We start from the raw sequence: 25,360 nt of genomic DNA, 5'->3' as shown, positions 1-25,360 counted from the left end.
GGGTTATTGTACCAAAAGATTGGCTATGGAACGATTCCTTCCAGATCTGGATGTAGTATAGGAATCAGTCTGCATAACTGTGGGAAAATATTTATCAGATATTCTCAAGTAGTCAGAAAATTACAAAACTAAGTGTATTCGATTTATAACTTCTTGATCTACAAATTTTATATTTACGTCCTTCACAAATTCGAATGAAACTGGGATAAAAACACAGAGTAACGTGGGTGATGGTGGTGGTGATAGGTGGAGTGGATGTTAGGATTATGGATTGGTATGAAGATGGAGGTGGATGGTGGATGTGTTTAAGGAATATAGACGAAGGAAACGAAGTGGTCGAAATTCCAAAGAAGAGAGGTGACTCGATAGTCAAGGGAGATTAGAAGATGTGAAAGGATGGTGAAGAGGGAGGAGGGAGATTAGGGTAGGTAGATGATAGAGAAGACAAAAAATCAATATTCCAATAGCATAATAAATTTGGCTGCCATCCACATATATATAGAGGATAGCCAGCAAGTCCTAAAATAATAAGTAATCCTAATTCTAGAGGATTCTCGCAGATCGCATTCGAACGCACAAAAGACATTCTCTGTATGTGAGAACACGATGCAGGCGTTTGAACGCGGGCGTTCGAATGCGCATTATGCATTCTTTGTATTTGTAAACCTAATGCAGGCGTTCGCAAGGGCGTTCGAACGCGACCCCTCCTATGTTCAAACACGACCTATAGGAATTTTATTTTAATAAAAATAAATAACTAATGCAGTAAAATCTCCCTTCTTCTACATATAAACAACTATATATATGTGGATGGCAGCCAAATTCATTATGCTATTGGAATATTGATTTCTTGCCTCTCTATCATCTATCTGCCATAATCTCCCTCCTCCCTCTTCACCATCCTTCCACATCTACCGTTGGCAAGATTTCTCCTAACTTCTAATCTCCCTCAACTGTCGAGTCACCCATCTTCTTTGGGATCTCGACCACTTCGTTCCCTTCGTCTATATCCCTTAATTACATCCACCATCCACCTCTATCTCCATACCCATCCATAACCCTAACATACACTCCATCCGTCACTACCACAATCACCCACATTATTCTGTATTTTTGTTCTAGTTTCATTTCGAATCTGTGAAGGGTGTAAATACGAAAGTTGTAGATAAAGAAGTTACAAATCTAATCCACTTAGTTTCGTAATTTTCTAACTATCGTAGAATATTTGACGAATATTTTCCTATAATTATGTAGACTAATTCATACAATAAATTCAGATCTTTAAGGAATTATTCCGTGAAATATCAGCGAGCCGGCTACCACCAAATCTGCATGAGGCCCGAGGATGTGCACAATACTGTATTCGCATACATGACGAGCATTATGAGTTCAAGGTTATGCCTTTTAGACTCACTAATGCCCCCTCCACCTTTCAAGATTTGATGAATGACATCTTTAGAGCACTATTGAGGCAGTTTGTGCTTGTCTTCTTTGACGACATCCTTGTGTACAACCGTTCATAGAGGGAGCATCTTGTTCACATTTGTGAAGTATTGCAGATTTTGAAGGACAATGAGCTAAAGATGATAGAGTCCAAATATTTATGGGGCCAGCCGAAAGTGGAGTATCTCGACCACATCATATCAGCGGCGGGAGTGGAAGCCGATCTCTCCAAGGTGCAAAACATGGTGCAATGGCAGATCCCAAAAACAACGAAAGAATTACAGAGCTTCCTTGGATTGACAGGCTATTACCATCGATTTGTTGCCGGCTACGGCAAGATCACCACCCCCATTGACATCACTACTAAAGAAGGGAGAGCTTTAGTGGATCAAGGCAGCAACGAAAGCCTTTGAAGAATTGAAGAAAGCAATGACCATAGCTTTGGTCTTGGCGTTACTCGATTTCACCAAACCTTTTATGATGAAATGCAACGTGTTAGGAACTGGAATTGTAGTTGTTCTCATGCAAGAAGGGAGATCGGTGGTGTAATAAGCAAGGCGTTGTCGATAAAGAACCATATGATGTCTACATATGAGCGAGAGATGCTAGCCATGATCCACGCCATCACCAAATGGAGACCATACCTCATCGGTCGATGTTTCGTGGTGTCTACTGACCAGTGAACTCTTCCTTACTTCCTTAGGCAATGGATTGACACTCCGACACAGCAGTGGTGGGTAACAAAGTTGTTGGGCTATGACTACGAATTTGTGTACAAGAAGGGAACTAAAAATCGGGTCACCGATGAATTATCACGACAACCCAAACCAGTCGACCTGACCATGATTTCTATCCTAGTCTTTTCTTTCCTTTCAGAGATTAGAGCTGCATGTGTGGAAGATTCAGAGATGAGGGAACCCATGAAGAAGGTAGAAGAAGAACCATCTAGCTATCCCGGCTTAGAAGTGAAGGACGGTTTACTACTAGATTGAGGGCGAATATGAGTACCGGCCAAACCCGAACTGTGGGTGACTTTGATTCGCCACTTCCACAACACTCCTATGGCGGGGCATGAGGAAACCTTTAGAACCTATAAGAAGTTGACACAAAATTATGTATGGGTAGGGGTGAGAAAAGAAGTGTTCCTATGTTCGAGCATATGAAATTTGTCAATGTGCCTAGATGGACTCGACGAATTCGACGGGGCTATTGCAACCCCTATCCATTCTGGAGCAAATTTGGAAAGATGTGACGATGGACTTCATTGAAAGACTTCCCCAAGTCAGAGGACATACGGTGATAATGGTGGTAGTCGACCAATTGACGAAGAGTGCGCACTTTTTAGCTCTAGCGCACCCATACACTGCAAAGAATGTAGCAGAAATTTTTGTGAAGGAAATAATCGTGTTGCATGGAATGCCGAAGTTAATAGTTTTAGACCATGATCCAATCTTTATGAGTCACTTTTGGCAAGAGTACTTCAAACAGCAAGGTACTGAACTAAAAATGAGCTCAACGTATTATCTGGAAATCGACGGACAATCCAAAGTCATTAATCACTAACTCGAGCAATATTTGCGATGCTTCACCGGGGAGCAATCGAAGAGATGGCTAGCTTACATACCCTAAGCGAAGTACTCATACAACACAGCTCACCTACCCTAAGCGAAGTACTCATACAACACAGCTCACCACACTGCTATTAGGATGACCCCTTTCGAGGCTGTCTTTGGGCGGGTGGCCCCAACATTGCGATCCTATGATCAACCAAGTGCACCTGACCAAACCGACATAGATGAGGTGCTAGTAGATTGGGATGAAGTACTCATACAACACAACTCACCAGACCGCTATTGGGATGACCCCTTTCAAGGCTATCTATGGGTGGGTGGCCCCAACATTGCGATCCTATGACCAGCCAAGTGCACCTGACCAAACTGACATAGATGAGGTGCTAGTAGATTGGGATGAAGTACTCAAGCGGCTCAAGCTTCACCTAACAGCGGTACAGAACCGAATGAAGCAAGCGCATGATTGCAAACACTAGGAAAGAAGCTATGAAGTTGGCGATTGGGTCTATGTTCGACTTCAACTGTACCGACAAATCTCGGTACAAACTACTCAGAACCAAAAGCTAGCACATTGCTTCTTTGGTCCATTTCAGACTTTAAGGAATGCGGTAGCGGTTGTATATAAGCTGGATCTACCCGAATCGTCTCGAATTCACCCGGTCTTCCATATATCTAACTTGAGAGCCCAAGTTGGTCCAGTTGAGCAAGTTGTGGTAGAACTACCCGAGCCCAAATCGGAGGCAGTTGACCTCGCTCCAGAGAATGTCCTAACATGAAGAAAGATCAGACATGAAGGACGAATAATCACAGAGGTGTTGGTAAGCTAGGTCGGAGCAAGCCACCTGAGAATCCGAGGCAACATTGATGGACCGTTATCTTGAATTTGCACTTTGAGGACAAAGTGAGGGAAAGCATAGTGGAATGATGTGATTTGGACCACACTAAGTCATCTCGAGCATGAATACAACCTAGGGGAATCTATTCTTATTTTGTTCTAGTTGTTTTCTTCAAAAAAAAATAAGAATTATGTATGTCGCGTTCAAACGTCGGGGGTCGCGTTCGAACGCCCCTTGCAAACGCTTGTAGGTGTGCGCATCAACAAATAATGCAATTTGTGCGTTCGAACGTGCTCGACCTCTTTTGAACGCCCATGTGCGAATGTCTACATATGTTCGCATCGATAATGAACGCAAATTGTGCGTTTGAACATGCTCGACCCCGTTTAAATGTGGTCGGCGAGAATTCATTATTTCTAGGGTTATTATTTATCATTTTGCCTTGTTAAGTTAGCCTCTTAAGATATAGATGGCGACCTAAAGGTTTATTATGGATAAATATTAATGTTCTACCCCTTCCCTTCCTCTCTACCCTAATTCTTCTCCCTCGTCATTCATGCTCTAGTTGTGTGCCATCTTGACGCCGGCTACTTCTAATCCCCTTCGACTATTAGTTCCTCCCTCCTCCTTGGGATCTCGACCAACTTCTTCCCCCTCATTCTTATCCCCTCAACACCACGTGCCACTCAATCCATCACCATTATCATCTCTCTTACCCCATCATCACCATCACCTGCCACCTGCATCTTTACCCCACTTTTGCATATTTTTGTCCTAAGTGTAATCAGAATTTACAAAGGGTGTGAATATTAAAAACGTAGATCAGGAAGTTACAGATTGACCACCACTAGTTTTGTAATTTTCTGTCTATGATAGAATATTTTAAGATTATGTTTCTCCAACTACGCGAACTATTTTCCTACATTCAAGCCTGATCGAGTAGCGGATGCTCGGTTAGTATCACTAAACCCGTTTAGTAACCAAACACTAAAATAACTTAATTTTTTTTAATCAAGTTCAGTCCTCAATAAATAATTAAATAATAATATATATAATTTATTATTCTTCTAACTTGATTCTAATTTTACCTTTGACATGACTTATGTATAATGTCTTGTCAATCTTATCTCTTATCTTTTTTCTCCTCTCTCTCCTCTCTCTTTCAAAATACTCAAATATTTATATTGTAACTATTATGTCCTTATATAATGAGAATGCTAGAAATAAAATAAAAATTACAGAAAAATAATGTAAATAATTTGAGCAGATAAATTAAAAATATCATTTAATGTAGGCTTAATAAAAAATTATATAAAATAAAAGTAACTCGTCAGTGTAAAACATTGTCTTTTAGGCTTAAAAATAAATTTGCACGGTTAAGGTTAACTAATTTGGCTGATTTGCGAGTTTAGAAGGCAGCAAAAGCTAATTAACTAGCTTATAAAAGAAACCAGCAAACGTTGTTTTGTGGGCTTAAAAATAAAATTACAGACGTCCGAAAGAAAATTGTTTTCATAAATTAACTGTACACATCCAACAATTGTGCAATAAATATCACGTGATATTTTATTTTAAAAAAATTAAAAAAATTGTGATGAGTCACTACTCTAACATTTGCAGGCTTATATGTTATATATTTGCAGGCTTAGTCAGATTATTTGCTGGCTTAGAATGTGAAGTCTGCAAATAAGAAGAATAAGTGTGTATACTGAGACTTGTCAAATCTGTTTAATCTCATCATCTCTCTCCTCTCTCCTCTCTCTAAGCAAGGAAAATGGAGAGTGAACAATTCCGTTTGTGGGCTTAATCGCAAGCATTGTGTTCCATTTGCGGGCTTAATCGCAAGACATGTTCAGTTTGTAGACTGGATATGCGGGCTTAATTGCTCCTAGTGTATTCAGTTTGGGGATTTGATTTGCGGGCTTATATAAAAGACACAAGGCAATAAATACATCTCCCATATTCATTTAAGCCAACAAATTATTATCATAGACACCATATAAGCCCGCAAATAATTTAAAGATTATACTTAAGCCTGTACATGACTATTACAGACACCAATATTCATTTTAAACTTGCAAATATATCTCCCATATTTATTTAAGCCTGCAAATTACACTTAAGCTTACAAATATATCTCCCATATTTATTTAAGCCTACAAATTACACTTAAGCACGCAAATAATTTGAAAATTATACTTAAGCCCGTAAATAACTATTATAAACACCACATATTATTCATAAATTATAATAATGACTACCATCATTATATGAGAAGGGTAATTTTGTCTATTAAATTTATATCTCATCCATTTCTTTTCAAAACAACATTATTTTCACTTTTTCACGTCGCATTATAAATAATAAATACATTCTTAAACTAGTTCAAAACCAAACACTAAATTACCTTAAACTAGTTTGAGATACTTAAATCAAGACTAAGAAATAAGACTAACTAATCAAGTTTGAAGCTTAGTCTCAAACCAAACAGTGCCTAAATGTCTCTATTGGATAGGTGATCCAACCTCTTGCTCTAAGCCTTGATGGATAAATCTCTACATTACAGTTGATCTAGATCCTCCAATTAATTTCGAACTATTTCTTATCCTAAGTCCTAACATCAACACCAACGCTAGTCCTAAATCCAACTATTGAGGCAGTCTACTAGTCAGCCAACTATAGTAGAAACATGAGTTTTGGATGTAGTTGGGAGGGATCCTTCCCTGAATATCCATCTGTGCTACAAATTTTGATCGCTGACACAAGTGACGCCTGGTTACACCGTGGAAGTTAACTAATACATTTATCTCCTTTTGGTAAATAAAATAAAAATTCCTGCTACATATGGTTTGGATCGAATTGATGTAGAACCAAGTTTAAACCCAATAACTAATCGGGTATTGGATCTTGATCCAATCATCTCATATCTTCTTCTCGTTTACATTTGTTTAAGTTGCAAGAAACCTTGCCATACTCCATCGAAGCTCCTCTTATCTTCTCCTCTCTTTGAACTGATCACATCGCGATTTCGTCGCAATGGTTCTCGAGGTCTCGCATCCTTCCCTTTCTCTTCGTGTTCTCCATCTCTCTCCAAGATTTCCTTGCAACCTTGGATTTCTTCCGAAAGCTTCAACTTTCGCACTTTTGATCCGTTTTCGCAGGCCACCATGATCTGCATCGATAATTCGGAATGGATGCGGAACGGAGACTACTCGCCTTCCCGATTCCAGGCTCAATCCGACGCCGTCAATCTCATCTGCGGCGCTAAAACGCAGGTAGAGTGACAATTCACTTGCTTAAATCTAGATTCCTAGGGTTTTCTGCTATGCGATGCTTTCTGCTGCTGATGGGTGATGCGGTTTGTGGCAATGTGGCAGTCGAATCCGGAGAATACAGTCGGTGTGCTGACTATGGGGGGTAAAGGAGTCCGTGTTTTGGTCACGCCAACTAGTGATCTGGGAAAGATCCTGGCCTGCATGCATGGTATGATTTTCCGGAGAAACGTCTATATATGTCTATGTGATGTTACCCTATCAGTTTGTGTCATCGATTTTATACTCTGTTAGATCGCAACGACCTCGACAGAATTTTACATTGGGGCATTACTTGCTGGCTCAACATCTTGTGAAAAATGGCAGCGGAATTAGGAACGGTGATTAAAAGCAAAAGGGATAAACAAACTATTATTTGTCAAGATCATGAAGATCTCACCTTTAATAGCTCTCAAATTCCTGATTGCTGTGTACCTTAGAAGATGGAACTCAAGAACCCTACGAGCTAATTTGATATAGCTAAACTGAGATTGATGCTGCATGCCTTAAACACTTAAATGGGCTTAGTGGCTGGTGCCTGTGAGATGGGCCTGTCTGAGTGGGGAATCCTCAAATAATCTTGAGTTGAGGTTTGATAAAGAGGACTCTTGAAACTCTATAGAATGAGTACTATGCAGGTCTATCTTAATAAAAGCATAGCACTTGCCTTATGGAAATTTTAATTCCCTTTAGGAGAAGCTGACCACAATTGTGGAACTATGATTTCACAACTTGCATTTAAATAAAAAGACGAAGTGCACTAAGAAAGATATTTTTTAGGAATAAAGGAAGAGCATTTTATTAAGTTTACATGAATTTACTTGAGTTCTTATCCCTCATATGGAATGGAGTGCTTGACAGATGTCATTATATTCATAGTGCACTAAGTGAGGAGTTTAATCAACTTCATGTTTGCAACACAAGACAAATAGAAAGATGATTTAAGATTAGAGAGTGATATATTGTGAGAATTGTATGGTGAATTCTTTTAGTTACTCCCTAAGTGTGATAATATGGAAGATTTGTTATTATTTTAAAGGGATCTTGTAGTTGGTGATATTGAAATTCCCTTTAGCCTATCATAATGGATGAAGCTCATGAGAGTATTTATTTGAAATTTTAAAAATTATTTTGTCTCTATCGAGTTGTTAGTGTTTAGATTTTGTTAGTTTTTGAGGTTGATTTTCTACAATAAGTGTGTTGGATTCTCCTTGTGTTAAAGCTAGAGTTCAAAGAGTCATCTTTGTTGTCATTTGACAACCACTGAATTAAGTCACCAGTACATCATGCATGCTAATATTATTAAACCTAGTTCACCTTGAGATTAAAGGAAATTATAGCTATTCTAGATTCTTATTCCAAAAATTTACCTCCTATCTATAGTAAAGTATTCTAATGTTTACTTGTAATCTAAAATAAGTGTGTAATAAATATTTTTATATGACAAATTTGAGGTAAAGGACAAATAAGAAGTGAATATTGACTAAAATGCCATTGATTTGATATATAAATTTAAAATGAAGTGTTCTCATTTGTTGTATGTATGTAATATATACTTGTAAGTATGCAATGGGATATATGGGTGGTAGGATGGAGGAGATAGGTGGGAAAATTGAGAGAGAAAATTGGGTGGGAAATTAGAAGGGAAAATTTTGATTTTTACAATAAGATAGGTGCATGGTAGGAGAGGGGAGAAATAATTTTTTAAATTGCTTTAGGGGTAAAATTATAATTAGGCTTATGTTTGGAATAATTTGAATACTTTTTTCTTGATCTACAATGGAGATAATTTGACGTTTATTTTCTTATCTAGAATAGTATTCCCTAATTTAGAATAGGAAAAAAGATAATCCTAAATTGAACAGGGGTTCACTTTTCCGATTCCAGGATTGGAAGTTGGGGGTGAGGCAAACTTGACTGCTGCGATCCAAGTTGCTCAATTAGCTCTTAAACACCGGCAAAACAAGAAGCAACAACAAAGGATCATAGTTTTTGTAGGAAGGTACTCTATTCTTGAAATGTTCTTCAACACTTAGATTGTGGTATGAATTTTTAATTTTATTTCCAACTTTTGTGTACAGTCCAATTAAATATGATAAGAAGATGCTGGAGGCTATTGGAAGAAAGTTGAAGAAGAACAGTGTCGCTCTTGATATTGTTGATTTTGGAGAATCTGATGATGGAAAACCTGAGAAACTGGAGGCTCTTATTACTGCTGTAAACAATAATGACAGCAGTCACATAGTACATGTTCCTCCTGGGCCAAATGCTGTATCTGATGTTCTCATTAGGCAAGTATACATGGTTTTCAACTCCATTTTAGCACTTGATACACATGACCTGTCCAGATAAATCTTTTTATTTATTATGATGCAGCACACCAATCTTTACAGGAGATGGTGAAGGAGGAAGTAGTTTTGCTGCTGCAGCTGCTGCTGCCGCAGCTGGCGGCATGTCTGGATTTGATTTTGGCGTGGATCCTAATGTAGATCCTGAATTGGCACTTGCACTTAGAGTGTCAATGGAAGAGGAGAGAGCAAGGCAGGAGGCTGCTGCAAAAAAAGCTGCAGAGGAGGCTGCTGCAAAAAAAGCTGCAGAGGAGGCTGCTAAACAAGAAAAAGGAGAAGAGGCTTCGAGTTCCCGGGATGATGCTATGGCTGAAGCAGACCAGGGTTCATCTCTTTCTGCTGATGATAAGAAGCATCAATTGACGGTATGATGATACTTTTGAAAAAAATGTGTATTTTCTTATTACTGATTTGTGTACTAGAAAATTGTCTTGATGTTCCAAGAACTCAATAGGTCTAGGCCTATATTATAGTTCATAATTATGTATTTTTAATCTAGAGTACTTCAAATGACTGCTCCCTTTAGATTGGATTTCTTTTCCTATATGACCCTAAACCTGTATAATTTAGATTTCCTTCAACAAATCTATAATTTTCTATTTCTATAAAATTATAAGCTGAACACCTAGGCAAGTAGCTAATTTCTTTTTTGTCATTTAGTTTATCTGTTTGTGTTTATATATAGTAGAAAATTTAGTAAGAGGTGCATAAATTTTTATACAAATAATGACAAACTGACAACAAAGATACTTTTAATCCCAACTACTTGGAATATAATTCTGATCCATGAAATATTATGGTCTAATGCTCAATCTATAAGTATTCCTTTCAACTTAAGAGGTATGTGGTGATCATATAATACACTAGAGCTACTTCTCCATTTTAGTTGGCTTGCTTTAGGCCTCTAATCATTAGGTGACACCACTCATTAGTCTAAATTTCTTCATGCGTCTATCTTTGTATTCAACACTATCTTAGATTTTGCAATTGGGATGGTGCTATAAGCATACATCATGGAACCTCACTTTGAATACTTTTAGCTAAAAAATTATAAAAATGCAAAATTGCAAAAAGTTGAGTACTTTATGATGAACCTTGGTGCGAATGTATGCTTTTAGGAAATTTGCTCATGTCTCTTTCAATTATTGTCATACTAGTGTAGAGAATTTGCGGTGCATATGCGGGCATGCATATGCAATGAGGCGGTTACGGTTTACCCCACCTCTTATGTAACCTCCTTTTAAAACTATGTGGAGCTTCATTACTAAAACAAAAAATGGGGGCTCAGAGAGCTACTAGGCAAAGTAACTTATAGAAATACTTCTCGTATTTTTCATCATGTGTAGTTAGATAATCGTAAGTCATCCGTAACTACGACATATTTGAAGGCCTAAAGAAGGTTTGCTGTTTTAATTATGCATTAAACTATGCTCTTTGCTTGGGAGTTGGTCTGCAAATTATTGGTGATGCTTGAGATAAACATTGTTGTCCAACAATTGAATGGTAATGGGATACTTAAGTTGATTTTTTTACTTCTACTAATAGACCATCTAGAGTTCCAAGATGCAGCAGCCTTCTTGATCTAAGGGACTATAAATTAATTCTTCAGAGACCTCCCTTAAATGAGAGGCTAACATTTGGAGAGAATCCGTTGTGCTTTATCTTTGTTGGCTATATATGGTACTTTTTGTAAGTTATAATTTTAAAACGCTATGTGTAAACAAAATTTCTTAGAACTTTGGAAGCATGTATAAAGTGGCACGAGGAAGCATGTATTGTGCCAATCTATAATGGCATTGATACATCATACATAGATTCAATTATAGATTTGTCTTCGAATGCATCAAAGTCTTTTCACAATTAGTGCTGTCAAAATAATTGAGCCGCTTGAACTTGGCCCAAAGGCAACTCAATATTAGGCTCAATCAAGTTGAGTGTAAAGAGGCCAAGAATTGATTGATTTTCTAAAGCTCAAAATACATTTCAAGATGATCTTGAACGGAGATTGTATCAATAAGGCTTGAATATATATATGTATTACTACTTTGCTCCATGATTGAACAATTTGAATTTGATAAGCTCAAGATTGAGTTAAATCAATCTAGAATGAAACTCAGGTCAAGCTAATTCAAGATTAACTAAATTATTTCAACCATGGATAGCTGTGCCGGCGGCGTACTAGCACATAGCACGAGGGGTGCCGCACGGCACCCCTCCTAATAGTTCCACCGCTCACCGTCGACCTTGTCGTCGAGCTACCCGTTGTCCTGAGGGAGGAGAGACCGTGAAGAGAGAGAGAGAGAGAGATCTTGCACTCTCTCTCTCTCTCTCTCTCTCAGTCCCTCCTCCCTCGGGCTAAGGCACCCGACGCGCTCGTGCGACGGCGAAGGCGAACGACCATCGGCGACGATGGAGGCGAAGGCGAAGGTGGGTATCTTTTTTTTTTCTCTCCTCTAACGGCACGGACGGCAAGTGCCGCGGCACGTGCCGGTCGCCACGATCCGTGCCTATGGCATGGCTATTGTTGATTTCAACCTCTCTAAAGCTCCCATGCGGCTCAAAATTGAGATCAAATTAGAACTAGGAAGAACAATTATACCGGAACTTCAAGGGAAGATGGATAGTTGATGAAGTGACATAATACAAGATCACCACTCTAGATGAACCAACAAGATGCAAAATGACTCCTCATTTACCACTCGATGATCACAAAGAGTACAAATTAAAGGGTGATCACCGGAAGAAACACCTAAGATTAGTCAAGATTTCCAAGCAAACTAGGGTTTTCACGAGAATAATCATCCTAATATAGAGGCAAAACATCATATATATAGTCTCCCAATTGTACTAATTAAATTAGAAAACGAAACAAACCCTAAACCAAAAGAAACTCTTATAAACTAATTCGGACTCAAAACTATATAGACATTCAAATGGGTATGGCAGTTATTTGAATGGATTGACGAATCCCTCTAGCCATTTGAATGGTTCGAGAGGATGCACTTGGATGGGTCAGCGGAATATGCTATTTGTTTGAATATAATTTTGTATGTTTGAATACACGAGTACTAGGCTCCCGTATTACACGACAATTTAATAGCATGCCATGTTTGTGTTCGACACTTGTTGGACATTGACACTTACCTACCATCCTTGGACATGTTTTAGACACTTCGAAGAAGCATTGGATATTTAAAAAAAGTGTAAAATTAATTAAGACACTCATTGGACACTTTTGGATATCCTCGGGACACTAACTATCCATTTCATCTTAAATGATGGTCTTACAACTTATCTTTAAAGAATGCTAACCTAATGTTTTACAGATACACTTCTTTCTTCTTCTGTCTTTACTGGTAAGACCAATCATTAATCTGTGTTGTTGTTGTTGTTGTTATTGGTTTTGGGGTTAACAGACAATATCTTTTCAGGATTTTCGTGAATAGTAAGATGAGCTTGTGTTGATTGAGTTACATGATGGAATGTCCGTATTATTTGTTGGCTTGCTTCCAGTGTTTTGATCAGATTAGGATATACCAAAATGCGTGATTTTGATTGTCACAGGACGATGAGGCTGCTTTGTTAGAGCAAGCTCTTGCAATGTCAGTGGATAATACCAAGTCGGGAAGTGGAGCAATAGCAGACAGTGATATGTCAGATGTTACTGGGAATGATCAAGATTTGGCATTTGGTTAGTTCTATATTTCATGGGATTTTACTAGGATCACAGCATGGTACATCTGCACTTAATTTATAATTAGTGGCATCTTCATTTTGTTTGTATTATAGGAAAGTTAAGTGTTGATAACTTGATATCATCTCTATGATAGATGCACAATGACCGTATTACTATCAGACAGGTGCATGATAATATCGTCTCCATACTGTTTTTATTTTGGAATTCTCCATATCTTCTTTTGGTCCATGTTTCTTTTGTTGTCTGATCCATGATGATGACATTCGAACAAACAAAATTAAATTTTTCTTACAATGTATATATCATGTTTCTCTGGATTGCTAGGTTAAATGTTTTGAAGGCCACAGGCCCAGTTTCATTTTGAAACAAAACATACAACCCTGCATCTGTCAGGACAAACAGATACAAATAAGGAGTCCAAAACACACCAAAAGTTCAAACCATTGCAACAGAACACAACAAAGACTACCTTGTAAAGTTCTTATGATATCAACAGAACACCCCTTGATACACAAACATATCATCCAAACAAAAATACATCAGCACAGACGCAGACATCAGGAAGCTAGGGCATGCACAACTCATCTCTTCTTGTCGCCGTGAATCTGCAACTTGGCCTTCTTCTGAGCCTCCTTACATTTAAATCTTGCCCAGCAAATAGACAGTATTAAAATCTGATGGACAGACTCTTCCAATCTTTTGTCACTTTGCTGGGCTGAAAGATTCTTTTATTTCTATCAATCCAGATACACTAAAAACTAGCTAACCACATTCTCCACCAAGCCTTCACCTCCTTCATTCTTTTGCACTTACCAGTGATTTAGAAGTCTTCGACAGAACTGGGAGTATTAAATTTCCCCTAATATACCTTATCTCATAGCAACACTTCTTTGGCCATCTTACATTTCAGAAAAAATGAGTAACTAATTCATCCTTATTGCAGAACACACATTTAGGATCACACACCCATCTTTTTTTTTGGATTATGTTGTCCCTGGCAAGGATCCTATTATTGCAAGCAAGCTAGAGAAAGGCTTTTGTTTTCCAAGTAATTTGCATCTTCCACAAGCTAGGAATTATCCTGCAAAATAACATAATGATTTCACAGTATAAATCTCCTTAGGATTAAACATCCACTAAATATGATTAGTGTCACCAGAAATAGGATAACTGATCTCGTTAATGAACTTTAACATCTCCTGCTCTTGCTCAAATATTCATCTAAAAATCTTCTAAAAGTGAGATACCACCCAGGAACCAGTCCAAACTTCAGAAACATAAACTTTTCATCCCAAGTAATAGAAAAAAGATAATGAAACATAGTTGCTAGAGGAGATTCACCCACCTTTCTCAAGAGACCAGCTCTGAAAAGTGGTTCAGCTTGTAGCACTACCCTTTTGGAGCACGGATATCCTGTTAGAAATTTGTAACCTGAAGTCTTCTATTGTGATCCTCCTATAAATCTGCCACGAACAATTTGAGCACATATTTGATTTTTTGAAGATAGCAGTGTCCACCACCTTTTAACAATGAGAACAAGTTTCATCTCTTGCAAAATTAATCCCCATGCCCCCGAATTCATTTCTTTACAAACTCAATTCCTGGCAAGGTTATAACCTACTTCTTAACTATAAGTATGAATCAATTAAAAAATAAATAAGCTCAATCTATCGAACCCAATATTCTTATAATGTAATTCAATCTGACCCGGTTTGCATAACAGTTTATTAAATTAATATATATCTACCTCTCCCGATCAACACTTCTAAGATATACAAGAGAACTTTTATGGAAGTTTATTTTCAGCCCAAATAGTTTCAAAAGAATAAAGAATGAACTTGAGAAACACAACTTCCTTCTCCCCAGCCTCCCCTACCCCATTTACAGCATCAATGCTTAATCCAGTTAGAAGGCCCTGATATTTTTCCCAATCCATCATTCTCTTCAAACCATTAGCGACCAACAGATATGAAAGAGAGCTAAAAGATCTCCCTGCATGAGACTCTTTTTGCACTTGAAATAGTTACTAGTCAAGCTTATGCATAGAACCCCCTTCTTCTTCTTAGCATTAAACAGATCTGCATGACTCATGAGCACTAGCCACATAGTCCAAAATCCAAACTATACATGTTTTTAGTGAAAGCACGTTTAGCTCCTCCGGTCAACTTATCAATTACAACACTTTGTTTTTAAGACCCATAAAAATATTGGAGCTACACTTCCATGTTTAGAAGATCTAAGAGCTACAAGAAGCTTGATAGGATGATTACAAGATCTGAGTTTTTGACCAACCTAACCCTGCCGAACTATTTTTTACGCATCTAGGACACTTCAAAGCTTAATACGAGACTGGTGTAGTTTGAAAATGTTGACTGGATTAACAATTTTTCAAATATAAGTCACTGACCCAGTCAGCAACTTATATGGAAATTAAACTGCTAAAAAGATTGTTGTCTCAGGAAATTTTTTTCATATAAATTGCTTTTCATTTCAGCAATTTCAGCAATTTATATGGAAATTGCTGAACCAAAAAATGATTTATATGTTGATTTTTTTCTTGGGATTTGGCAAATTTTTTTTGACGATTTTAAAATTCCCATATAATATATTTGAAAATTGTTGCGCTAGTCAGTGGTTTTAAAAGATAACTAGTCTCATTTTAAGTTTTGAAGTAAATTAGATATGTAAAAAAAAATTAGCGGCATACTTAAAATAGTCAAAACTTTGACTACAAAATTAGTCTCTTTATGATTAGAACATAGGGCAACTAGAAAACAACATATCCAAAGGTTGAGTTGGCCAAAATGAGGATGTTACGGTGGATGTGTGGTGTTACCAGAAAGGATAGAATAAGGAACTATGATATTAGACAAAATTCATGGGTAGAACCCATGAGGATAAATTACACAAGAACTAATTAAGATGATTTAGACATGTTCTAAGGGGACCACATAATGCACCAATGTGAAGGAGTAATCTCACTCAAATAGAATATTTTTGGTCATTTGTTGTGAATTGATGTTATTTATCTTCTTTAGGACAGCTAATATTACACTGAACCATATAACTATATGTAAGCATTTTCATAGAATAAGTAACCATTGAAGTTATGTCACTAGAATTGTAGCAAGCTACTGAACTGCAATGAATCATTAAGGTGAAGCCAAATTTCATATCTCTTTCCATTTTCTTTTATTCATGGTATTGGAAGAACAGTTCATTCAAAGAGTAGTTTGGAACTGTAGGTGATATGCGTTGCTTGCTTTGTCTGGTTTGAGTTAGTAGTATTCTGTTGACTTTCGCCAGAAAAAACTAATAATAAGCAGACCATAAAACTTGTATGTAAGCTATAGCTAGAGGAAAATACACAAACTCAAGAAGAAAATAAAGTTCATAAAGATAAACGTTATAAATCTGGACATTGGGAATTGCTTCACGTTATAGACTAAATAAGTCATAAAGCTGAAACTGGACCATTTTTCTGTCTGTCACATTTGGAGGAGAGACTCATTGAAAGAGTGGAACTATGGAACGTATATCTGCTTGCAGTGTCTAATTCACGTTTCTTAGTGAGCCCCTATAAGTTATAACCAATCTTAAAACATGCTCAACAGGTACTTGAAGGTTTATATCAATTGCAATTATCACAAACAATTAATGGCAGATACCACGATGGGTTCCTTGATCCTAAATCAGACTGCTAAAATATATTAGATATTATGTTAGTATCTCTTTTTTTGTAAAGTTAAATTATTTACTTGATCTGCAAGAAAACCTAAATGGAGTGAATTATGCTTGCATTATCTATACATGTCTTGATGTTCTGATTTAGTATTTGTTACTTGCTGGACATAGCTCTTCAAATGTCCGTTCAGGATGCAACTCAGTCTGACATGAGTAAGGTGCTGGAGGATCAGTCATTTGTTTCATCTATCCTAAATTCGGTAAGATTTATACTTTAACCTGCTGATAGCTATAATTGGTAGTGTTTTGGCATCCTAGCTGCTTTAGCACAGATAAATAATTCTATACTCTACAGCTTCCAGGTGTTGATCCGAATGACCCTTCTGTAAAAGATTTGCTGGCATCTTTGCAGGTGAGTTGTAATTCAAGATATTAATATGCTCCAGAAAAAGAGGAGACTTGTTTAATGATCTTGTTGGGCAGATTCTTCTTTCTAAGTGCTTATTATTAAAATTTTCTCCTTTCTACTCTTCTTTTGTAACCTTAAAGTCAACAGCTTTTGTTTTATAATCAGATTTACTTCTAAGTTCTAACTGCTACTAGTTATTTGGTAAACAAGCTTTTCTTTATTTTCTAAGTCATGCTTTAGATCAGCTTTCCATCATATGTAAACTTCCCAAGCTGTACTCCATTCATTTTTACCAGATTAGATGTCATGATCCTTAACTTAAAATAAATCTCTACATGATCTCTAATAACATTCACTCAGTTTGAGGATGAAAGTTATTTTTATGTTTGGTAGAATGTGTTGACCTTTTAAGTTCATATAGATCTCTATTGTTGTCTATTAAGTAATGACAATTGTCGAGTTTTGACACAAAACTTTGGTGGTAGAAAGCAGTGACCTGAACCCTTGATAAATCTTAATATCTAGTGGCATCAACTCATTCACTTGGTGTTGCAACCATCATTTGTTTCTAAAAAAATCAAGTGCCTTCCTCTAGTTTTGCAATCACACTATTTGGATCCCAAGGAGGCTGCTTTATCTTAAAAAGAATTCAAATATAGTCATGTTTCTTCAAGGCAATCATGTTCCATTAAGTTTGGTTACTTGTGTTATTGACTAGATTAGATCTAATCATATCATTAATGATCTAGTTAACTTTTCATGGTTAAGTTGTAATCAGCCAAGGGATTGTCTCATTGTTCAGAAATTAAGATTGTGGGTTTTAGTGTAACTTTCCAATTATGAGGTGCTTAATTGCAAATGCTTCCAAGTGAATCCGAGGCAATTGAGAATATGAGACCTCATAAATGATTTTGCTGGGAGAAGGCAAGTGTACCAATGCATAATAATAGAGTTATAATGTTATATTTTATTTTTTTTACTATTTTATTTAGATATATGGTGACTTTGTATAAATAGGGCCAAGTCCCTCTATATCATCTCAAGCAATATATTGTTTTACCAAATCTTCTTCTCTCTTCCAATCTTCTCTCTAAACTCAATCTAGAGTTAGGCTTTGTATTGTTTCATGGTATCAAAGCAGTATCTTCATTTTCAAGCTTCCAAGGCTTAACTGGCACACAGTTTTCAAGTTGAAGACTCATCTTTGTAGCATGACCACTAACATATAAAATTCTTGAAGGGACCCTGTTCAGCTTTGATAGGTCCCGAAAATATTTGCCATTCTCGTATTTTGTTGCAGCTCTTGACAGCCTATAGCGAATGCAACCTTTTTGATCCAACCTCTCGACAACAGGATCAACGTACATATTTAGCTGATCAAAATACACTACAATTTCGTAAAACTTTGCAAGATGTTCTAGGAAAGCATAAACTCCAGGCCTTTTAAACGTCCTCCAGCCTCTCTCTCGGTGCCAGTCAGAGTACACAAGTTTCATTGAGGTCGAGAACAAGAGTGAAGACATGTTGTTCTTGAGGATGTAGGTCTGGAAGAATCTAGTCTGATGATGGTTCAGTAAAGCCCCGCACTTGTTCTTCAAGATTGCTCCTAATATCCAGATATAGCTCAATGGTCTTAATAGGGACTTTCATAGCTGCTGAATAAAGCATGGCCCAAAATTTTTCAAAACCAGATGCATCTTCCCCTACTGCATATTTGGAACTCTTCCAAAAAGTGCTTGTATTCTCATCCGATTCATCTAGATAGTATGTATAGGTGACGTAGCTGGTGGCTCCAATGGCGCATGCGATAGCGTGAAGACTCCACACTTTAAAAGACCTTGTGATTTGCGAGCTCCTGTAGGAGGCGGTGGAGGCAACTGCTCGTCAACGAAGGGCTTTTTCATGGCTGCGGCGGGAGAACACCCATATCATTAAGGAATGGGGGAGAACACCCATTGGTTTGATCTTTTTTTCATGAGATCGGGGTCAGCTGATCCTTCTCTCCATTGGTTTGATCTTTTTTTCTCCCACGGTTTGGTGCGTTATCTTCTATCTTTTTTATTTATCTAGCACTATTAAAATGAAAATGATACTTGGAGGCAGATAAAGAGATTCCTAGAAGCACTATCTTTTCTTCTTGAGGGTGGATCTAGGTATCTCCTTATTTTCCTCTGTATTGGTATGGTTTCTTGTATCTTGGCGACATCTCCCTCTCTCTCTAATCACTCCCTTTCTATTGTTGCTAGTTGCTACTATAGTATTAGGCTCCCTCTTGTCTCTCTCGCTTCCTTTTTCTCTCCCTCTCACTCTCTCTCTCCTCTTTGTTGCTGCAACAAAATGACTGTTGCAGAAACATATTGAAATGAGAGAGAGGACAATGAAAAGGGCAGCAAAGAGGAGAGGATATATATAGAGAGAGAATGAGGCTGCAAGGAGAGAGAAAAGGAAAAGAAACTAAGAAAGAAAAATCGCTCATCGTAGGTTGCTAGAGTTCAGTGTCGTCGGATGTACTGTCAGAGGAACACATTGGATGTCCATGACCATATCTGCCGTGAATAAGCTTTCTGGTGGAGAGAGAAAGTGTTCGGCTGATCCATATCGAGATTTACTAAAACTATGTTCCATGGGAATATGGATGTAACAAGAACTATGAACTTCTATTTTAGGGGTTTATGTGATCCTTTTGGGTTTTATTAATCCATGGCTAGAGGAAATATCACATATGGTGTTGTCTAAAAGATTTAATTTTGTCTAAAATAAATCAGATAAAATGATTTCTTTCACTTTTGAATCCCAAATAATTTGATTAGGACCAAAATTTTGCGAACAATGTGGGATAGAAACACAAATTCGTGATCTTTAATGACATTTACTCAGCTTAAAGGACAACTTATTTTTGTTTAGGTAGAAAATGGTGATCCTTAACTTCAAATAGATCTCTATTTATGTCTAATAATAATTTCTTAGTCTCAAGGACAAAGCTTATTTTTTCGATGGTAAAATGTGGTGACACTAAATCTTTCATAAATCTTCACTTGATCTCGTGGTGTTTAGTCATCTTTTTGGTATTGTTTATCTCACTAAAAGGTAGAACTTACCGTCTAGTTCTGCGATGACACAATTTGGACCCTAAAGAAGTTCATCAATAGTAATTTTTCTTCAAGACAATCTTATATAAGTTTGATTAGTTGTTTTAATAACTAGATTAGCACAATTGTATGATTAGTGATTAACTTGACGTTCCATTGTTAAGGTATACCTGAGTTCGTGTCTCATTAATTCAGAACTTATTTCTTTTAGCTTTTAGTGCAATTTACTAAATATGAGGTGCTTAATTGCAAATTCTTCCAAGTTCCAAGTGATACCAAGGTAATTGAGAATGTAACACCTCATTTGTGATTTTGCTTGGGGAAAGCAAATGTGCCAATGGGCAGCCAACAATATATTGGTTTCATGGTTTTTAAAAATTGGTCAAAATTGATCCATTTTGGCTGATAGATGGATCATTCTGACCAGTCTAGAAAAAACATGTTTTATGTGTGTTGTTCGAAGTACTACAGGTATGTGTGTCATAAGAAGTTGGGAAAGAGTAGTACCTTTGTGCCAACATGCTGCGACATCTGTAAAAGTCATATGATTCTTTGTGTACAGCCTCATTTAATTCTATCTCCATCTTCTGAAAGTATTATCTTCCTAAGTGTTCCATTTGCAGCATGTTTCTACCAGAATATTTGTGGCGTAGTAGTCTCAATAGGACATCTTCCAGGCATATTATGATCCATCCTTGATAAAAATGTGGCAATTATTAATAATAATGTTTAATTGTTTATAGTGTAGACATCAAAACTTTAGAAGCGTGTTTTCCTACTTAATATAAAAGTTTTAGAGAGGCTTCTATTTGTGTTGTATAATCTATATATACTTGGACTGCCAATTTTATGTTAAAAAAATCTTGATTGTAGTTTGGGATTGTGAAAGACCAAATTTCAAGATGGAGAGAATTTAATTTTTAATTTCTTTCCATCTTGGGTTGAGGTTCTTAGATCTCAAGGGGTACTCAATGGCTAAAAAGTGAGGACCAAGTTTTAACATAAAGTTTGTGGTGTATATATATTGTGCTAGACTACAAACTTTATCATAAAATATTGAAATAAGTTGGTACTTTTAGCACGTCTGTAGCCATTCAGTATGTATTAGGATTACCATATGCTCATCACGAGATCAGAAAAGGACTCTTGCTGCATTTTGTGTTGAGTTTTTGTGATTCTCAAGGCACATTCAAGGCTTGCATTCCCAAGACTTGTTTCCTTTAAGTTTTAACGCAAAGTTGATCTGATTTTTTGCTTTCCTCATTTAACTCTGTCAATAATGGCATTCTCGTTGTATATCTAGTTTTTGTATGATGCCATTTGTTGACTTCTTAATGCTTGCTCTATTCCCAGCAAAAGAAAGAGGAAAATAAACCAGAAGATGAAGGTGATAAGTAAACAAAGTGCTGCTCCTTCCTGCTGGTTTTCAGTGGTAAGATTGCACCCTTTCAGGTTATTATTTTGTCCGTGCATGGATCAAGCCAACTGTAATTCTCTGGGAACATTTCCTTTTTAGCTTGATTTTTGGTTTATCCTGAGCTTATTCAGTTCTCTGTTGTTGAGGAAAGAGTTAGAAACAGAAGCAGCTCAGATTTCATGGTATCATCGAGAAATCTTGATCCTGCTGTATTCATGGCCCAGAGAGTAAAAAAGTGGAAGTGAGGTCTTTTGTCTTGTTAACAACTGTAAATTTGCATCATAGAGGCTTCACTTAATGTTTGCCACCATGTGCTGTAGTGACATGGTTTCAGGCAATGCGAACAACCTATTTGTTATTGAGGAGGATAAGGCTGCATATATCTTGTCTTTTAACAACGAATTCACAATGATTGTGGAATGTGTTGATTGAATTACTTGGCAATCCTTGTAACACTCAGTGGAGAAATCTGTCAGTATTATTTTTCTCTCTAACTGAAATCCTAACTTGAGTTAAGGGATAACAGCTTTCTTTTCTTTTCTTTTTCTCTGTAGTCTATTTATATTATTTTTCTCAGTATTGTTGCAGCGAGCCAGCTACGTTTTATTCTTTGCCATCATTTCAAGCTTCACGTTAATCATTTTTGTTCTATTTGATTCTCAGCTATTATACAGCCGAATACTCAATTATGTCATTATTGGTTTAAGCAATCAGTGACAACACCACTTCTGTTCTTGCAGGTCTATAATCCAGATATTATTGTTATTCATTGCATCAACAACTTTGACTATGATGGACGATAACTTGCTCTATGTATCATACTATAAGGATTCTATGATTGGCCATAGTGAGATCATTACCAGAAGTTTTATGTTCCTTTCGACTCTGCCACTGTTTTGGCTGTTCTGCTTGCATTTCCTGAGCAGTTCTTCATGTCTAGACAATAGCATATTTGAGCAATTCTTAAAGACACCCTTTGGAAACTAGATGCTGTGATGTTCTTTTCTTTCTGCCTTTCCTAGTTGGTTTCTTTGTGACATGTGCATGGGGAAGCACTGCTCAGATTTTCCCAAGTCATGGGAACCCAAAATGTGCCTCTATTCTTCTATGGTTGGCCAGGTTGACTATTAGTTATTCAAGTACATTGGCAAAAGGACTATCCTTTACGATATAGTATATATTTAATGATTACCCATACACCAGACAGATCATATCATCTTGTTTCAGGAGACCTGATATTTTGGAGAGACCTGTGTGTGTTAAAGATTTCTAGGGTGATCGGCTAAAATGCAATGTAAGAAAGCAATATGGCTGGGCTTTGATATGCATTTTGCTCTAATTTCGTGGAAAATATAGGAGAGAAATAATGAAGTCTTCCAAGTGAACTGCTACAACTACTTTGGGCTTCAAATTGGACATCGCAACATTATAGCACAGATGGCTGCAATTCTATCTTGACAAACCAAAGTATCTTATCGCATGGATAAATCTGCAATTTCACAAATTTGCTTTTTGTAATTGGCTCGTATTTCTTTGTACTTAATTTCATGTGCTTAATGAAATTCTAGCTAGGGTTCTTCTGCACTTTTCTGAAAGAACAAAAGAAAAAAAAATAAACGAAGACACTATTTGACTGTGTCACTGCCATTCTGTCACGTTATGTGAATATGCAACCAATATAAAGGTTTTATATTTATCCTGGCCAGTGGGATAGTATTCAAATAGTTAAAGAGGCTTATATTATATGAGTATCTCTTAGTTTGAATTTTAGCTGCATCAAATTTAACTAAGACACTATCGAGTTGTTACTTTTCTCTAAATAAAAACCTTGTATGTCCAACGTACAAGTATTTAAGCTGTTCATATATTATTTCCCTTTTCTGTTTGATTAGAAAAGAGAACCTACCAATGGATTTTAGTGGTGCCGGAGTTAACAAAAGTCACCTGTTCTTCTATTGATTTGCCTCAATTAAATCATTGTTCGGTTCGACTGATCCTGAGTCGCTCGGGATCACGTTCAACCAAGCTCGAGGAAGACGGCAAGAGTTGTTGCAAGATGGAGCTTCAGATGCTCTGGAAACTGGAGTCTCGACCCAAAGTGGATTTCGAAACTTAAATAGTTGGGCCTAGGAAGCCCCAGAAGAACTAGAGGGGAGTGGGAGCCAAGCCCTTCGTAACAGCGTTCCCAAAAGGATTCGCAATTAATTAAGATAGGAGATCAACTGCGAATCCTTCCAAGGGATCACCAGATCCCGGAGGTAGTGGCTCAGGATTTACTCCATCTTAGAGGTTAGGACCATGGGGTTTCTTTGGAGGAAGCAGGGGATTTGCAGTCCACTTAAGGGTTGGTGGCGCTCATACCTCTTGTATCCATCTACACAGTGAGAAGTGAGTTACAAACATCTTAGATGAGAGAGAGAGAGAGAGAGTCTTTAAAGTTTAAACTGTGCAATTTTCCATTTTTTTTGCGGGAGAAAAAAACACATGCTTGAGAAGTGAGGTGCAAACTTATTTATACTAGTAGATTCTAGTGTGCATTGCATATAAAATTATATGCGTCTCTATTATAATAAAATATATTTTGACTATAAAAAATATATGTACTTAATTTTATATACTAAATTGAAAAATTAAATACAATTAAATTGTAAAATATCTGAGTAGATGGCTTCTAGTTCACATAGATGTTATGCAGATATATATAATAGAATCATTTATTAACTAAGAATTGCTTATATGGTGAACATTTTTTTATACGCTTAACAAATTAGTGTTGAATAAAATCTGGACCGATTTATGTACAAAATCTAGAATATAGATAAAAATAAGAATCATACATATGTGGTCAACGGCTTAAATAGGATAAGCAAATTAGAGTTATGGAGTGGATATGGGATAGTCTTTATATATATAATAAACCAACGAGCCCACTCATAATAGGCTTGCATTGGATCTAATAAAATCTACATTAGACTGCCCAACCACATCATAGAATAATAAGTGCACATAAGCTTAATTAGATATCACTTAATAATATGGCTAAATCATATGTCTCAAAAATCAAATTTGTTTAGCCCAATTTTTCAAATCTATATTTAAATTAATTAATGAAAACCTAAATTTATGAAATTCTAACATTCTCCCACTTAGGTGACATTAATTATAGTTACGAAAATAATAATATTAGTATTAGTATTGATTTGAATAGAAGAATAAAATAAAATAAAATCTTCGGTTGAACATCAAAAGAAAAATGAGTGTGGCCACAATAAGAAAACAGGATCAAGAGACAGCACTTTAGTCACAATGTGATCAAATATAGTTATTATCCAGAAACAATGACAGTCTTTATATCCTAATTGACATAGGATAATCTATGATTATGAAGATAATAAGTTTTATCGACATGGATTAAGATGTGTAGTGTAGCAAGAAAAAAGCATTTGAAATTGTGATATTTAATTATACTACTTTCATTGTCGGTTTTCAAAATGATTTTTTTCACAACATACTACAACAATAAACTTGAGAAATTATCAGCTTCACTAATAAGCT

General features: G+C 36.7%; 1 protein-coding gene and 1 pseudogene across 2 annotated transcripts; one reads left to right on the top strand and one right to left on the bottom strand.

The window, feature by feature from the left end:
* Window positions 1–6,768: 6,768 nt before the first annotated feature.
* LOC140798839 (26S proteasome non-ATPase regulatory subunit 4 homolog) lies at window positions 6,769–22,791 on the top strand. Of its 2 annotated transcripts, none has more exons than XM_073152919.1 (11): window positions 6,769–6,898; window positions 7,012–7,125; window positions 7,228–7,333; window positions 9,049–9,163; window positions 9,243–9,452; window positions 9,538–9,874; window positions 13,074–13,200; window positions 17,062–17,150; window positions 17,246–17,302; window positions 21,742–21,820; window positions 22,546–22,791. In XM_073152919.1, the coding sequence occupies exons 1-10, from the start codon at window positions 6,887–6,889 to the stop codon at window positions 21,784–21,786; spliced, it is 1,212 nt and encodes a 403-aa protein (XP_073009020.1). In that variant the 5' UTR covers window positions 6,769–6,886; the 3' UTR covers window positions 21,787–21,820; window positions 22,546–22,791. The 2 variants fall into 2 exon arrangements, with proteins under 2 accessions (XP_073009020.1, XP_073009021.1); XM_073152920.1 differs by lacking the exon at window positions 22,546–22,791 and adding an exon at window positions 21,957–22,328.
* LOC140798877 (mitochondrial import inner membrane translocase subunit TIM50-like) lies at window positions 18,424–19,295 on the bottom strand (annotated as a pseudogene).
* Window positions 22,792–25,360: the final 2,569 nt, after the last annotated feature.

Source organism: Typha latifolia, chromosome 12 (assembly GCF_019914945.1).
Source record: "Typha latifolia isolate L0001 chromosome 12, TyphaL0001v2, whole genome shotgun sequence".
Taxonomy (NCBI): Eukaryota; Viridiplantae; Streptophyta; class Magnoliopsida; order Poales; family Typhaceae; genus Typha; species Typha latifolia.
Note: the sequence above shows the minus strand (reverse complement) of the source record. Positions and strands in the feature narration are given on the sequence as shown.